Genomic DNA, 15,572 nt, shown 5'->3' with positions numbered 1-15,572 from the left:
AGATATGTTAATTTGACCCAAAAAAAAAAGAGTTGAGTGGGAGTCAGAGGACTAAACGCGATTCTCTCTAGTTTTTCTGTCGTCTTAATTTTAAACAACGCTAAAATACAACAAAAGCATTGGTGTAATGTGACAATGAAGCGTGTTGACCCTAGTCCTCTCTATTTATATAAACTATGAAGATCAGGTGTGCTTTGAAGTTTACCGAGTAAGGTTAACACTTAACAGGAAGGATTAGATGCCAAAAAGACGTAGACTTCAACAATCGGGCGTTGAATATAACACATAACCACGAGTTAGGTTCATTAACACCCAAAAGCCCTTCCAGAAATTACAAATTTCCCTTGACCCTCTTTCTCTTAGAAATCATCCTCCAAGAATGAAACTACGCAAGCGACCAGAAAACTAAAGGAAAGAACAGTAGGCTACTTTACACATTAGCTATTTATCAGCATCAATGACCAGAAGGATGCAGTTTTTCCCAATACAAAACCCATCAAGACCGATTACATCTGCATCTTTTTCTTCCCTGTTAGGGCTATCTAATGAAAATCACAATTATGTGGGAGCAGAAAAATGGAACAAAAGTTACAAAAGAAGAAAAGAATCATCAACCAAGAAAACATCAAAGTATATATCATGCTTCTTTCAGCAAGTTTGAACCATCCTCCTCCTCTGGCGGGGGCTTCACATACTTGCCTATCACTTTCTGACGCTGTCGCTTCCTCATTCGGTTCAGTTTCTCGATACTCTTCTGTTTCCTTTTCTCCTTCTCCTTGTGCCGTAGATTCCTCTCTCTCTCATATACACCGTGCCAGAAAACTTCTCCTGTTGATGGCCACAGCCAATGGCCACTGGTGGCCTTAGAATCTGATAACTCTGCCAAGTCCTCATCCATGCTCTTCAGCGTGGTGTATGAGAACCATTTGATCCACATATGCCCTTTACGGTTCTTGAAGTTGTGTTGTTCCTGCATTAGACCAGTCTCAGGATTCACATACACCATCCTCCTGGCACTGTGGTAAGCCCATACATTTACAAGCAGCTCCAGAAGCCGCGAATAGCAATGCTTATCCTGCATATGCAAATTTATCCACATATTAAGAGGGGAAGCAAAATAAGCAGCAAGCTTGATAATGTAATCGATATTTCATTCAATACTTAAAATCTCCTTTAAGAGTTTGTAAATGGACTAGATCACTGTAATTCTAGAAGTATCCGGTGTGATCCTTCACATTATGTTTTGTAAAATGTATTTATTAATTTTTAATTATATTTTTTATTTCAGATCTTTATTCACTTTTAATTTTTTAAAAATAAAAATTTTTAACATCGTTTGTTCATTGGAAATCAATTTTCAATTTTTTTTTAATATTTGTGTTCTTATATTTTATCATTCTTATTCAAATTAATTAGTATATTATTAGAAATATAATACTCATTGTGACCGGTTCGGCTATGGCCCAACTACTAAACATGACAAGCCATCATTTCAAAGGCTGCCCCCATTTTTAATTATTAAAAGCACACCATGCAAAAAATACCAATATATAAAAGGAGTAATTTACTTTTGACAAACTCAAATAACAGCGTCCACTTGAATGGTGCTCGCCATACATCTGTACATCCAATGCATCAACAAACATTCTGCACAAAAGATAGTTTCCATCAGTATTTCAAAATCTAAAGAAGCCAGGGGCAAAAGAACTGTTAAAGAAGATCAAGTAGCTTATTGATTAATCTGGGGCATCCACTGGTGCAATCCTAAATACCTTGAGAACATTACGAACTCAAGGAAGGATCTCGTAGGCAAGGCCCAACTCTGCATGACAGACCAAGTGTCGCCACCTACTGGCATTGGTGGTAAAGTATCCATATCATCTTTTATCCCATACATTGTCTTCAAAGCCTCAGAGAAAGCAAACCTTTATACGAACATTAAGTGGAAAAAATAAGATATACCTTTAATGATCTCTGTGTGTGCACGCGCACGTGAGAGAGAGAGAATAAGGTAAGGGCATAAACTACCGCAGCCAAGGAAAAACATGCAAAGCCTTTACAGGGTCTTACTTGCAATTTCCTGCATTGATGGCATCGCAAAATGACCAAAAGTCGTTCTGCAAAGGTGTTCGGGGATCCTTATCCATGCGAACCCAAAAGTACAGTGCATCCCCATACCTTTTGGATTGTATAGCATCTAATAGTGCATTTTCAGCAGTTGTGGACAAAGATGCCTGCCAAAGACCCATCTGGATGTCAAACAACCCAGAAAAGAGGCACATGTGAAATATAAATTTCCCTTTGTTTATGTTACTGTATTTAACACGCATGCAGAGTTTATGACAAGATGAAATGACATGAGAATAAAACCTTCACAACAAATGTTCGGCACAAGCTTTACACTTCATTTTTTTCATTCATTTTCTATAGCTGGAAATTTTAAAATACTTTATCTAACAAGGTGACAATTGCTTGTTTTCAGATACCTTACAAGTATACACAATAATATCAGTATAGTTACCTAAAGTTAAATATAGAACCAGCATCAGAACCTTCAAAATTAAGATGAAATTACAACGTGGACCAAGAGGGAGAAATTAATCATTAAAATTTCAATGATTTCAGCAAAAGGGAAAGGGCGTCAATGAGTAGCCCAAAGAAATTACATACCTTCCTTGCAGATGCTCTCCAAGACTGAAACCCAATCCAAGCATTCTTGTGTATACGGTCTACCCTTTTTGCAATAGCAAAAAAGGCTCCATAATCACCAAGTATGTCTCGATAGTAAGGATTATTAAGGAGTGGAAGACGAGACGGTGCGTCGACATCGTCTCTACCCGGTCTTCGACCTTTAGTGGACTGCAAAGAGTCAGTATATACCATGCATTACGCTAATAAGTAGCTACTCATTGAATTCTGAAGAGAAAACAACTATTACAGAATAGTTGAGGCATAGTCAACCGAGGCACAATCCAAATTGTAGCAAGAAGTGGAGAATGAGTGCCATGAGGAACAAGAAACTAAAACGTCTACCACACAAAAACTAGCCAATTACAGAAGTTAATCAACGCATTTATCTGGACCAGGTATCACAATGGACCAGTTAAATAAAAAGGAAATTTACTTCAGTAATACTATCATTGACATTTAATATAGCGTGGTTATCGAAGAACATTTCTTGTACAAAAGAAGCAAACGTTGCTTGTTAGACTGATGTAACAACTTAGTAAGCTGATAAAATGACAATATATGCACAACTTACCAGCCCAATTCCACGGTAAAGAGATCTATCATGCAGAAAAGGCCAGGTTCCTTCCCCAAAGTAAGGTTCATAAATAGTAAGTGGTTGACCTGTCCGCTCAAGTTCTCCTTCATCTCTTTCATGTAAATCATGCTTTGAACGATCAGCTCTTTTAGCATTTCGGTATACTTCCTCCCATGTTCCTCGTGACTGCTCTATTCTATCCTTTAGCTGCATTAAATTTCAAAGAACATCACTTGAAGTTTTGCTTTGCTACCCTCCTGAAGAGGAATTGATAAAGATTTACCTGTTCTTCCTCTCTTCTTTTTCTTGTAATAGCCATCTGAATATTCTTTTCTTCCTCCCAAATTCTATATAAAAATGAATCATTATCAGCAACCATAACACTAGATCTGCTTTTCGGAGGATGGTTCCACTGCTCCTCGTATTTATCTAAATATGTGTTACTCCTTGATGTGCTATTTTGATATGTAAAATTTGAGACTGCTTCAAATAAGTGCCACTGCCACAGCTCTTTAAGATGGGGAGAGATTTCTGATACTGCCTTCGGAAGAGCAACTTCAGATGGAAGCACCAGAATACTCTGAAGCAGATTGGCATATCCATCAATTGTTTCTGAAACCAAAAGGTTCTTCGAAGAAGTTTTCCCTATTGAAGCAATATCACGAGCTACTGGTGATAGTTTCCCCTTCGAGATCACTTCCAACATAATTTGTGTCAAAACCCTACTATTCTCCTTGGGAAAAATATAACCATTCACCCTGTCATCAACCTAGATGTCGGCACTGTAGTTAGTACTTAGCTAAGAAATATGCAACATAAAATACAGGTATTCAAAACATGCAACTATAAATTATTTATTTAATGAAATTTCAGATGCTTGAAAGTTATTATCGATGTCGGTAACATAAAAGCCAAGTTGATTCAGGGTAATACTAGGAGGGTCTGAATGATTGATGCAAAGAATGACAGAAATGTCAATTTAAATAGACTATAGAATAGACATACATATTTCCTGATCGTGGGAATATCCGGAGCAATAATTGGTTTCCCAAAGCACATTGCTTTAACCAAAATCTGTGGAAAAGATTGCTCCTCAAGGAAGGATCCATATATCACGATATCAGCCATGTCAAGAACAGAGTCTGCATTCAAATCTCCAGATATGTGCTTTATGGTGCCGCTTGGATATTTCAAGGTGTGAGCCATGGTCTGTTGAAACAGAATAAGAAAGAAAACCTTAGAAGTATCTACCCACAAGAATAAGGATTAAAGAAGATAACATACATACCTCAAGAGCCAAGCTGTAGTTATTTGATGATTCCCCAGTATGAACAATGATACGTAGATGTGAGCTAGAATTATCTCTGTTTGATAGGAAGTCTGCCAGAAGTGGTGATAGAGCCTGTAAAACAATAGCATGCCCCAACCACGAACCTTTGTGAGAAAAGTGGCTTCCTACAACTGCAATAATGACATCTTCAGGGTCATAACCCATCTCGGTGCGCAGATTATCTTTCTTTAATGCCATAAAGGCATCTGCTTCTATTGCCTCGACAGGAGAACCCGGAATGACAAAAAAATTTCCAGCATCAAATATGGAGTAAAGCATCTGTGGAATTACGAAAGAAATATCAATCGCCAATGACTAGGTTATGCTCCACAATTCTAGTTAATACATAGGATCTTTCAAACAAGAATTAATAACTAGGACTTCTGTGCCATAGAAAACAAATCCAAAGGACAATGGTACCCGGTATTAAAATTATACTTAACTATTGATTCATACTTGTTCTTTACTGGTAGAGAAGGAATTAATAAAAGGGGAAAACAGGTTGTAGTTTTAATGAAAACTTGTCCCCCATTTGGGCAGTCAGGTGGGTTAAGGTTTGGGGAAAAATTAGATGAACATATAACTTGCACATGTATATTACCGGTAGGGCATAGTTTGGGAAAACAACAACTGTCGATCGGTTGAAGGCTCTACTCCAGTCATTCAAAAGTTCACCCTGCCCATTTATGGTATATTTTCTTGCGCGATGTGCTAGAGCATTTTCATGAATAATCCATACAAGAGGTATAGACTTGAAAGGTTCCTGCAAAAAACTGTGACAACTAGAGTTATTGATGTAACTTGTATAGGACATTGAAATCTCAAAGAACGTACAGGACAAAGTGAGTGCATATTCATTAATACATCATAAGATTTTCATAACTTTTAAAACAAATAACTTCAGCCATCTCTTGACGCTTCCCATCCATGTCACATAAATTAATCATATTAACAAAATTTTCCAAATAGGTATGCAAAATAGACAATAGTTCAAACAAATTAGAAAATTGAACTATTTCTTGATATTTTTCATTAAATCAATCATGATAGAACGTGTGCAACAAAACAGAAATCATCTGATGTGTATGCCAGACAATTTGGACTCCAAACTTATGTCATGCAGTTTGAACTCCAAATTAGTCTAACAACCAGTTAGAATGCAGGACCAGAGTTACTAGTAAAAGTTCACAATTTTGAGGCAAACAGACAAATTTACATCAACATGGTATGGAAGTTTAATTGTTAGAAGATAAAAGAAATACAAATTCTGGAATGACATCTTAAATGGTTAGTCAACCACAAATAAGTCTCTAATGTCATTACTATGAAACCAACACGTCTGATAGCTTCCGGATCACATTTCAATCTCTGTATATCATAAGACCAATGAGGAGCAGAGAATCAAGTGACCGGTCAGAATACTTTCCTTTAAGAAATGAAATGAGATAAGTAGACTTTACCAAGAAAAAGCACCCTTGGCTTCAAGAGAGTTCACAATCACACCGTCATAGCTGCAAAAGACACATTACTATTAGATGCAATTATTATTTGATAATTTCAACCAAGATACTGTACTTTCCTCTATCAGGAACTAATTGAGAAACCAGCCCAAAATGAAACAATCCAAAATACTTCACTCTATCAGTAACACAATGAGAAACTGCCCAAGGTGAATCACATGAATTGGATGTGGAATGCCATATACATTATACTTCAATACCCAAAAAAACAAAAGGAAAATGACTTTAGAAAAAGAGAAATAAGGGAATGCAGAAGATTAATCAAGTCTCAAAAAGTATTCAAAATTTCGAACATGCTTAGTCCAGAAGTTAAATATTTTACATCAAGAATACCTTAGCCAGTCAACAGTATTCTCCAGTTTGCCACAAGTTCTAATGACAGTGACGGGAACTCCTAAATTTATCCAAACATCATGCACTGGACCATCTTCAAGTGAAAAAACCTGCAAAACAAAGCAATCACTTGAGCCCAAAACAATAACAACCAAATCAGCCTAAAAACACCATATTCAGCTCCAATAATTTTCATTTAGAGGCCATTTGATATGCGGAAAAGAATGGAACAGAAAAATAAAGATAGAAAAGGTAATTTGGTAAATGGGATGTGTCTTTCATGAGCTTGAGTGAAGCATAATAAACAGAGTCCACTTATTTTTAAGTAATGATGAATTGATGACGTGTATAATATAATATATGTATAAAATATCAATTTTTTTTGACATAAAATATATCATTATTTATGCAAGAAAAAAACGAATACTCCATTTGAATTGAATTGTTCAGATTCTACAGTCATCAATCACTGACACTGGTAAATGACTCAAAGCAATTTGATTATAATTCAATTCGTGGCGATCATAGTTAATGAATGGGGGAAAATTTGACAATGGAATGCCTCAAGCCAGGGTAAACAATAAGGTATAATGCACTTCTATCTCTGACAACTAGTGATCATTCAGCACAATTTCACAAGACAGAACAACCATAGTTATGTCACTTATGATTGGCATAAATCCTAGACACTTAGTGGCCTGTCAAGTCAAGGACCATTCTCAGACAAGAGGTGGAAATTTTAAAACAAAAGTGACAATCTATGCATGGCAGACTTGCTTCTACAAGAGTGAGCACCTCAGACCTTACTAATCAAGTGAGGCGTTCTGTACTAGCCAAGCGAGCATACATGCAAGTGACAACATCTAATTATACTTAGTTCCTCTTCCAGATAAAATACTGTAGTCGAAGCCCTTCAATCCCATTACAGAGCAACTATCAAAGACACTCGAATCAGTAACTATTTAGGGACGTCCCCACACCCCCACCTATTTCCGTCTACCGATGTTCAAATTACTTCTCAAAGAAAATGATGGAGAACAAATTATAAGTGCATCACCTGAATTGTATAGCCAATCTCTAGCAAAACAGATGCAATAGTTACCAGCAGCAGTTGTTGTGAATCGACCAATAGTTCTCCAGATATCTTCAGGGGGGGAAAAAATTGAAATCATATAAATTTAACTTTCCAAGAGAAAAATGAAATAAAATTTGTAGTCGGTGAGTATAAAAAACCCGTATCTCCGTATCCAAAAAAAACAATTTGTATCTCTTTCAAGGCTAATTAATTGCTGGAGTTCATTTTAACTCCAAAGCCCTGAATTTCTGCAAGCCTCGCCCATTTTATTAAATTCACAAGTTTATGTTTGACAACTGATGAGCTTTGAGCCGCAATGAACATGAACTCATAATGCTAAATAAAAGAAGGGCTTTAGGTAGTATCACTATGAAAAGGAAAAAGAAATTAGCTCCCTGAAGAGCAAGAAAATGGCCATTACGAGAACTAACCAGCGCCAGCTGAGGCTTTCTATACCCGAAATGTGGTACGGTCCGGTTAAACAGATTCACCTCCCTATTGAATTTCTCCGAAATCTTGGGCAGAAATCTTGTGCCCTCCTCAATGTCCAATACATACTTCTCTATATCTTCATAATGCAATAGGGTCCCAGATAGCATCTTAGCTCTCAAGGAATCCTCTGATTTTTCAATTACCGAACTAGGTAGGAACATTTGGAAGACAACTATGAAGAATAGAAAGACGACCACAGTGCAAATCCATTGGACATAATCTAGTTTCTTGAAAAGCAAACGCGAAAAGCTCGATCTAAATCTCTGTGAGAATGGATGCCTCTCCTTTCTACTTGACTGAGACCCAAATAAGCTTCCCTTCTTCAGTGGGATTCCGGATTCCAGTGAACCCATTCAGAATCCCATCAATTAATTGGCAGCAAATTCAACTTCCTAATCGACGAAACTACATACTTCCAAGGAAAACCCCAGATGTGAACATTTCAATGGGGTCCAAACACACAGCTTCTGGGAGTAATAAAAAGAACGAGAGGAAGAAGACAGGTCGCGATTCGAATTCGTGAAATGGTCAAGAAAGGTTGTGATTGGGGTGAAAAAATGTTGGTCAGAAAGATTAGACAAGAGAAAGATTTGAAGTCGAGTTGTTTTACTGTCAAGATTTGTCACATTGGACAGGAGTCAATGATTTTGCTCGATAAGAAGATTTCGGGACTGCAAAGAGATGGGAACAACGAACAAGACGAAGGCTTCGGACCGGTGTGCTGTGAGCTGCGAAATCTAGTTGAAACTATATCCTCCGTTTTTTTCGTTGGCTGAAAATAGTACACAGGCGTCAAGCTGAACAGCGACTAATCACTAAAATGCGTGATTAGCAAGTTGATTAGAAGAATTATGAAAATAAGTGGGATTATTATGGCAGAAAAACGATTTTTGGGCCAAAAAATGTTTTTGTAAATACCATTTTGTGACTTGTTACGTTAAGAGATCCCCCATTCAATGCACCTAGTCCAGTGTTTTCGTTGGCATATTTTTAATTTCACACATGCTGTTAAAACTAGTATATTATTGGCGGTAAATACAATAAATATCTTATTTTAAATCAAGTGTTCAGATAAAATCATACGATTTTGCTTTTATTATATAAAATCATAATTACAGATCTATTAAAAAATTTTAGAACCAAATCAACATTTTTATTTTAAAATACATATTTAAACTTTTTTTTGGACAGAAATATACATATTTGAATTTAATTTTAAATTTTTATTAAAACATTCTTACTGCAGTAAATCAAGCACTCTAATTGTCCCAAAAAAAGGTAATATTAATAATATATATTTGAAATTTAATGTATTTTTTCATTTGATACTGCCTAATGGTGGCTTCTTTTTATATTCCCTTTTTCATATATTACATTTTTCCTCTTAAATTTATTGTGCCAGTAACATATAATAAAGCGTAGTTTGGTCATCTTTCGTTGTTAAACCAACATTCTATGATTAAAAATTACGTACACCTTGTTTGAAAGAAAATATAAGACTAAACCAATAATTAATAATAATATGAATTACTTATTCATTAGCTGAGTTGTCTTCTGAATTGCTCAAATTATATTTTAATATTTCGTCTGTCACACGCTGACAAATCACAATAAAAGGGCCAGCCGTGTTAATATATTTTGAGAGACTTAAATTATTAAAAATAACTAAGACCAATATAAATAAGCAATAAATATGTCAAAAATAAACATTATCATGACGGACTTGCTCACGGGATTATCTTGACGCGTATTGACGTCTTTAGATAAAATCAACAAGTGTCGGCAATTCTAATTTGGGAAATTCCAGACTTATTAAATCAGTCACTGGACCATTCTTTGAAGTATCAATATCAAAACCGGATCTATACATTTCACAAATGCCTGAACACTATCACATACACATTGTGTAATCTCCTCAGTAAATTATGACATCACTGACCAACAAGACTGGGAGAATAAAATCCCTAACACATTACCGGTCACTCTACAAGGTTGGTCATTATTCAAAGGCTTGAACTATGATGGGATTCATTCCAAAGCATTTATGGAAATATGGCCAAACCACAGCGAATAAGCATTGGAGGAGATTAAAGTGCAATCTCCACCAATACTACGTCAAATAAAATAAGTGAAATCTCCTACTTCATGCAGTAGCTTGCGGTGGGGCACCAGTGCCGTGCCTTCATTCATGAGACAGAACCAGCGTTCGGTTTTAGAATCTTCTGCCTGACAAAGAACGCTGAAAGCATGCTTTTGCTTCGAGTATGGGTCTGGACAATCTCACGCCGATTTTGGTGGCCAAATGACTTGAATGTCGTCAAAGGTTTCAAACCCTCCAATGCATCCTGCAAATAGAACCCACCATTGACCTCCACATAGCAAATGTTCCTCACAAAAGTAAAGGAACATAAAAATATCCATCCTTCAACTCTCTCTTGGACCCATGTTCATGCAAAATATCAACCATTTGTTAAGATTTAAGAATAATTAAAACCATCTGTCCTTTTGCCGAGCAAAATTGCTACAAGGATCAACAGTTTTCAAAACACATGCAAACAACTAGGAATGAATTAGAAAATACTAATCACAAGTTGACAATCAAGCTTTTTGTCACCAGGCATTTGCAGTTCCTGGTGAACATGACATTACCTTGCGTGTGACACCCAAAGTTTGCTGAGATGGACTGGAAGTAGGAACTCCGTTAGCTAAGTGACTTTGAGCTGCTATGGATTTTTTCAAATTACTCTCTTCGTTATCTACAGGCATGTTTCACCGCAAATTGTAAGGAGCCAACATGTCGGGAAGAAGAAATGGCCTTTTTTGGGGCCAATCAAACTGAATTATACAAGGTATACAGTTGTTCGGTGTACCTAAAAGTTGGAAAACTCCCGATGTTTTGGCAGAGAACTTTGGGTCCCCTCTGCAGAAAAGATGTGTTAAAACACTAAACAAAATTTCATAGTGTGCTATCTTCAGTTAGAGATCATAATAGAAGAAACAGCCATGTAAAGGCTCAAACTACTTCTTTTCAATATTTCCAAACTTGCCTCTTTGAAGAACGTGAACTCCCTTTCAAGGTAGAATTAGTTTCAGAAGCTAAATGCCATGAAAGAGTTTTCGCTGGAGGGACTCCTACAACATATATTTGAATGAGACAATGTTATACATGCTTAATGGCAAATGGCCCAACTTAAAAAATAGGAGCATACTTCAAAACCAATGCCAAAAACTTCTGATGGAATAAAATTTCCCCGACCACAAACCTGAAGATCGAGTGCGAGCTCTAGTTTGTAACGGATTTTTCCTTGCATTAACTTGTATGTGTGGACTGAAATGCACCTTTTTATTGAAAGAGTCTAGCTTGCATTGTTAGACAGAAACACACACGCATTCATGATTAAAATCAAAAATACAGATAGACAGCACCAATAATTACTTCTAGATGAACATGAAATCAGTTAAACCTACTTGGCAGGATGTAGTGCTTGTGATGCCTGGGAATGAAAGCTAACAACTGCTGCTGCCGAAGACCCTCTTGATCAGTGTAGATTTGGCATGTAAGAAGTTGCTGCTAGTAAAGAAATAAGTTAACCTCAACTCCCATTGAAAGTTATCTATGTAAACATGCCATCTCCAACAAAATAGGAATTACCTGATTTAGGGTTGATACCTTCAAGTCAATGGTTGAGACATCCGAAGTCTGCTGTTCAACAAGATCAGTTAATTTGTATGCGACTGTTCCAAGATGATCAACAGCATTAACAAGGGCTCGTACAGCATAATCTTTCAGATTGTCTAGTACCCTGATCAATAAATAAGATTCATAGAAGAAAAATAACTGTGACAATTGAGACACAAACATACACTCTATGAATAAATCAAGTAAAACTTTCAGCATGTAATACATCAAAGCCAATACTATAGAAAGGATGAAAATTCCGGACCTGAGTCATCCAACGCAATCAACTATACAAACAATGAGGAAATAAAAAATCCAGTCACACAAGGTGGAATACTCATAACATTTGACCGGTGGCCCAATCCTCAAATTGCCAATAATTTGCATTTCGCACTTGCTATATGCAGCATGCATTTATTGAGAACCCAATGCAAATTGTAAAATAAAAAATTTAATAACAATGATATCGTTGAGTAGAAGAAACTAGAAAAGTACGATGAAGTCATTCGTTATTTATCCTGTCGGAAGTGCTTCAATAGTGACAGAGAACCTTATAGGGGTAAAATTGCCTTCCAAAACAACTTGAATAAAAAGTATCATCAACATAAGAAGTATTTTGTTTCTTACATTTGTTTCTGTTCACTGTGGAGATAGGACTTCTCACAGTATTCCGCAGCAGAATAAAGTTGAGGCCTCAGATTCTTTAGTTCCTGGAATGGCCATCATATGGGAATTAAATAACTAACCCTTTAACAATCAAAGAGAAAATACTCAAAAGGAACAGCATGAGACAATTTATGGCTACATTAACCAAACCCTTAACAATGAGGACTTAATGCACAATGATTTAGAGCCTTTGGAAATTGATCAGAGAGTTCAATAGGAAGAGGCAACCAATACCATTTACCAATATACCAGCAATATGACAAGGCTAACAAGACATCCGCCCAATTCAATTTGATTTGAAATTACAAATATAACGTGCTTTCAATGGAATAATTCAATCAATATAGCTTAGACGAACTTACAGCGTCAGGTTGCATAGAATAATTATATTTACCCACCAGCCCCAATCCCCATCCAAAGGAAAGAAGTAAGAGTTAAACGGACATGAGAAGAATCCATCTTCTCAAAGGAAAACTCAAAACCAGGACAAAATTAGCTCTAACTTATTCCCCAGATTCCCGTCCATCATCAAACCAGGACAGACATTAAAAATCAACCCAGAGTAAAACAATCTTACAAAGTAAAAGATTAAAAAAAAAAATCAATGGAAGACACAACAAAATTCAAAAGAATGAAGATCTAGTCTAGGCATCGTAGACGAAAAAACACGGGAGAAAGTGAGAGAATCTAGAAGATCACCTGCAATGCCTTGACGAAGCCCTTGCTACGCTCCATGGAAACCTCGTCGAAGGTCACGGCCGAGTTGACGGACCTCGGGAGCTCCAATTCCATGGCTAATCCAACAAACTTCAACTAACCGAATTACAAACAGAGCATTGAAATTGTGAAACCAAAAACCATGAAATTTCGTCAGCAAGGTAACCCTTAATATAGTAACGAGAGGGAATTGGAGTGGGTGAGATTTTGGTGGGAGGGGTAAGCAAGCAAACAATGGGAGTGTGTGAGTAAGGGAGAAGCAAACCTCCAAGAGAAGCGAAAATGACAGCATGCCTCTCTCTGTTTTATTTTCTGAGGTACGCGTTCGTTGATGGAACTTTTCGCGCAGTCGGTGGGCTATTGTATTCTTTTCTTTCTTGTTCAACATAGTGATAGTGATTTGATTTTCGGATTTGATTTTTCTTTCTTGAATTGTGTAAATAGTTCTACACTGTTATATAGATGTAGACTTAAAATGGTGTGTATAGTATAACAAACATCAAAATATAAAAATTTTAATTCCCCGTCCTACTATTTGCAATATACCTTTAATAATTAATATATCAGGAAAAAAAAAACAATTACATGATTTTTTTTTCCAAGTACAAGTATACTCTTGTCGAAAACAATTTTATTTAAGACAATATGAGATACTAAATATGAATACATCTTTATGAGAATTCAAATCTCAATTCACCATATTGTGATGAATTAACCATTTTTGTTAAACTCAATTTTTATTGATACAATTACATGATTTTAAATTACAAAAGTTATACGTGTAAACATGAAAATCATATACTTAATACTCTCAACGGTGCTTAATATAAAATTAGATTAAAAGATTTGTTGATGTTAAAATAATTAGTTAAATTAATTATTCGTAATAAATATAAGTTGATTTATTTAAAATACTATTTGTGATCATATGTGTTGTAATTATCTACCCATAGAAACTCTTTGGCACTGTGTAATTAATAAAAATATTTTATGAAAAATTATAAATTTATAAAAGAAAGGAGATTATGATCTTATATTTATTGTATGTCCTATGATCTTATATTTAAAACTCATACGAGTCTCTTATCCAATGTACATATTTTGAATGGGAAATTGTACAATTTAATTGAAGAGTATGAGCTGGTCAAAAAAATAATTGAAGAATGTGAGAATGTATCTTGGTTCAATTGCCCTAAGTACCTATTTTTTAAGTATGAAGTTTTATACTTAACTTTGACGGATAGGCGAGTTTTTTACATTAGATCAAGGATTAAAAAAATCAATATATATACATATATTTGGATAACATATAACATATGAAGTTTTAAACTTAACTTATTGTTAGCACTTCGTGAAAATTTTACTAGGATATTTTAAAAAAATTAATTATAATTTATAGAATATGAAACAAGCATATTAATAAAATTTTGTCTCAATTAATATTACCGTGTTTATGAGTACTTAATATAACTACCTCTAAACAAAACTTACAGCATCTGCTTAGCATTTGGCGGTGATCCATATCTCTACCCTCTGAGCCAAATCTTTATTAAATATTAATACTTGCATTGAAATATTTATTTTGCAGTAATTAAAAATGAAATACGTTCATTATTTTTTTTTTTTGGATTTTCCGTTTATTAATCAAGCTTCTTTTTACTTTGGAAAATAATGTTAACCCCGAGGCCTGGCAGCGCTGTTCGCGGAAACGACGAGATTTGGAAGATTCAAGATTCTTAGAACCCACTCATCACTTAGAATCTATTCCCTCTGCTTTGTCTCTTGTCCCCTTTTTGTTTTTGCTTCTTCTTTTTTTCTGCTTTTCGTTTTTAATTTCATCACTGTCTTTATTCCAATGCCAAAAAAAATCCCTCGACCCTCACTCTCTTTCCAACATTTTACCAATTTGTTTGCTTACATATTTTAAGTTAAATTATTGTCCTGATTTGATGATTTTATATAGTTAAATTCTTGTAAAAAAAAATGTAAGCATCGTATTTGTGATATTCAAAGCCCTACATGAAGTTTTATTTATCAATCAACGTTTGATAATATCTAATTAAATAAAACTTAATGATGCAATCTTATAATTAAAAAGAGCCTATACATATAGTTAATTGTTCAATAATCTTGACACGTTGAGGCAAATTTTAATATCAGGCATCTTTAGATAAAACTAAATCATGGTTTAGAAAATAGCTTCTGAAAAATAGATTTTTAGGAGAATAAATTTTGTAAAAAAGTTATTTCGATAAAGTGAGAGTATTTGGATAGTTGTTATCAGAAATACTTTTTATATGTACAAATTATTAAAGAGAACACAAGTTAATATGATAATTATATAAAAGATATATTTTGTAATAAATTTGTTAATAATATATTTTTTACCAACAAGATAAATAATATATAAAAAACATAATTAATAAATAATTAATATGTGTATATATATTTATAAAATATAAGGTTAAATATGTTTTTAAAAAATGATTATTTTT

General features: G+C 35.0%; 2 protein-coding genes across 3 annotated transcripts; both read right to left on the bottom strand.

The window, feature by feature from the left end:
• Positions 1 to 252: 252 nt before the first annotated feature.
• Positions 253 to 8,782, bottom strand: LOC114726753 (uncharacterized). 2 transcript variants are annotated; one of them, XM_028913443.1, is made up of 14 exons: positions 7,955 to 8,780; positions 7,506 to 7,592; positions 6,449 to 6,558; positions 6,056 to 6,106; positions 5,197 to 5,368; positions 4,554 to 4,874; positions 4,271 to 4,474; positions 3,549 to 4,034; positions 3,263 to 3,472; positions 2,671 to 2,859; positions 2,071 to 2,234; positions 1,773 to 1,925; positions 1,569 to 1,647; positions 253 to 1,075 (listed from the first exon to the last, which is right to left on the bottom strand). In XM_028913443.1, exons 1-14 carry the CDS (start codon positions 8,366 to 8,368, stop codon positions 638 to 640), a joined length of 3,078 nt encoding a protein of 1,025 aa, XP_028769276.1. In that variant the 5' UTR covers positions 8,369 to 8,780; the 3' UTR covers positions 253 to 637. The 2 variants fall into 2 exon arrangements, with proteins under 2 accessions (XP_028769276.1, XP_028769277.1); XM_028913444.1 differs by lacking the exon at positions 253 to 1,075 and adding an exon at positions 1,463 to 1,478 and having other exon boundaries at positions 1,552 to 1,647; positions 7,955 to 8,782.
• A 1,025-nt stretch (positions 8,783 to 9,807) lies between these two features.
• LOC114726715 (protein ABIL1) lies at positions 9,808 to 13,322 on the bottom strand. The gene is made up of 9 exons (XM_028913395.1): positions 13,060 to 13,322; positions 12,322 to 12,404; positions 11,668 to 11,818; positions 11,484 to 11,583; positions 11,279 to 11,371; positions 11,063 to 11,147; positions 10,886 to 10,935; positions 10,665 to 10,771; positions 9,808 to 10,360 (listed from the first exon to the last, which is right to left on the bottom strand). The coding sequence occupies exons 1-9, from the start codon at positions 13,150 to 13,152 to the stop codon at positions 10,202 to 10,204; spliced, it is 921 nt and encodes a 306-aa protein (XP_028769228.1). The 5' UTR covers positions 13,153 to 13,322; the 3' UTR covers positions 9,808 to 10,201.
• Positions 13,323 to 15,572: the final 2,250 nt, after the last annotated feature.

Source organism: Neltuma alba, unplaced genomic scaffold, assembly GCF_004799145.2.
Source record: "Neltuma alba isolate B1F8T4 unplaced genomic scaffold, ASM479914v2 tig00012402_pilon, whole genome shotgun sequence".
Lineage (NCBI taxonomy): Eukaryota > Viridiplantae > Streptophyta > Magnoliopsida > Fabales > Fabaceae > Neltuma > Neltuma alba.
The sequence above is the reverse complement of the archived record's forward strand: the minus strand, read 5'-3'. Positions and strand labels throughout refer to the sequence as shown.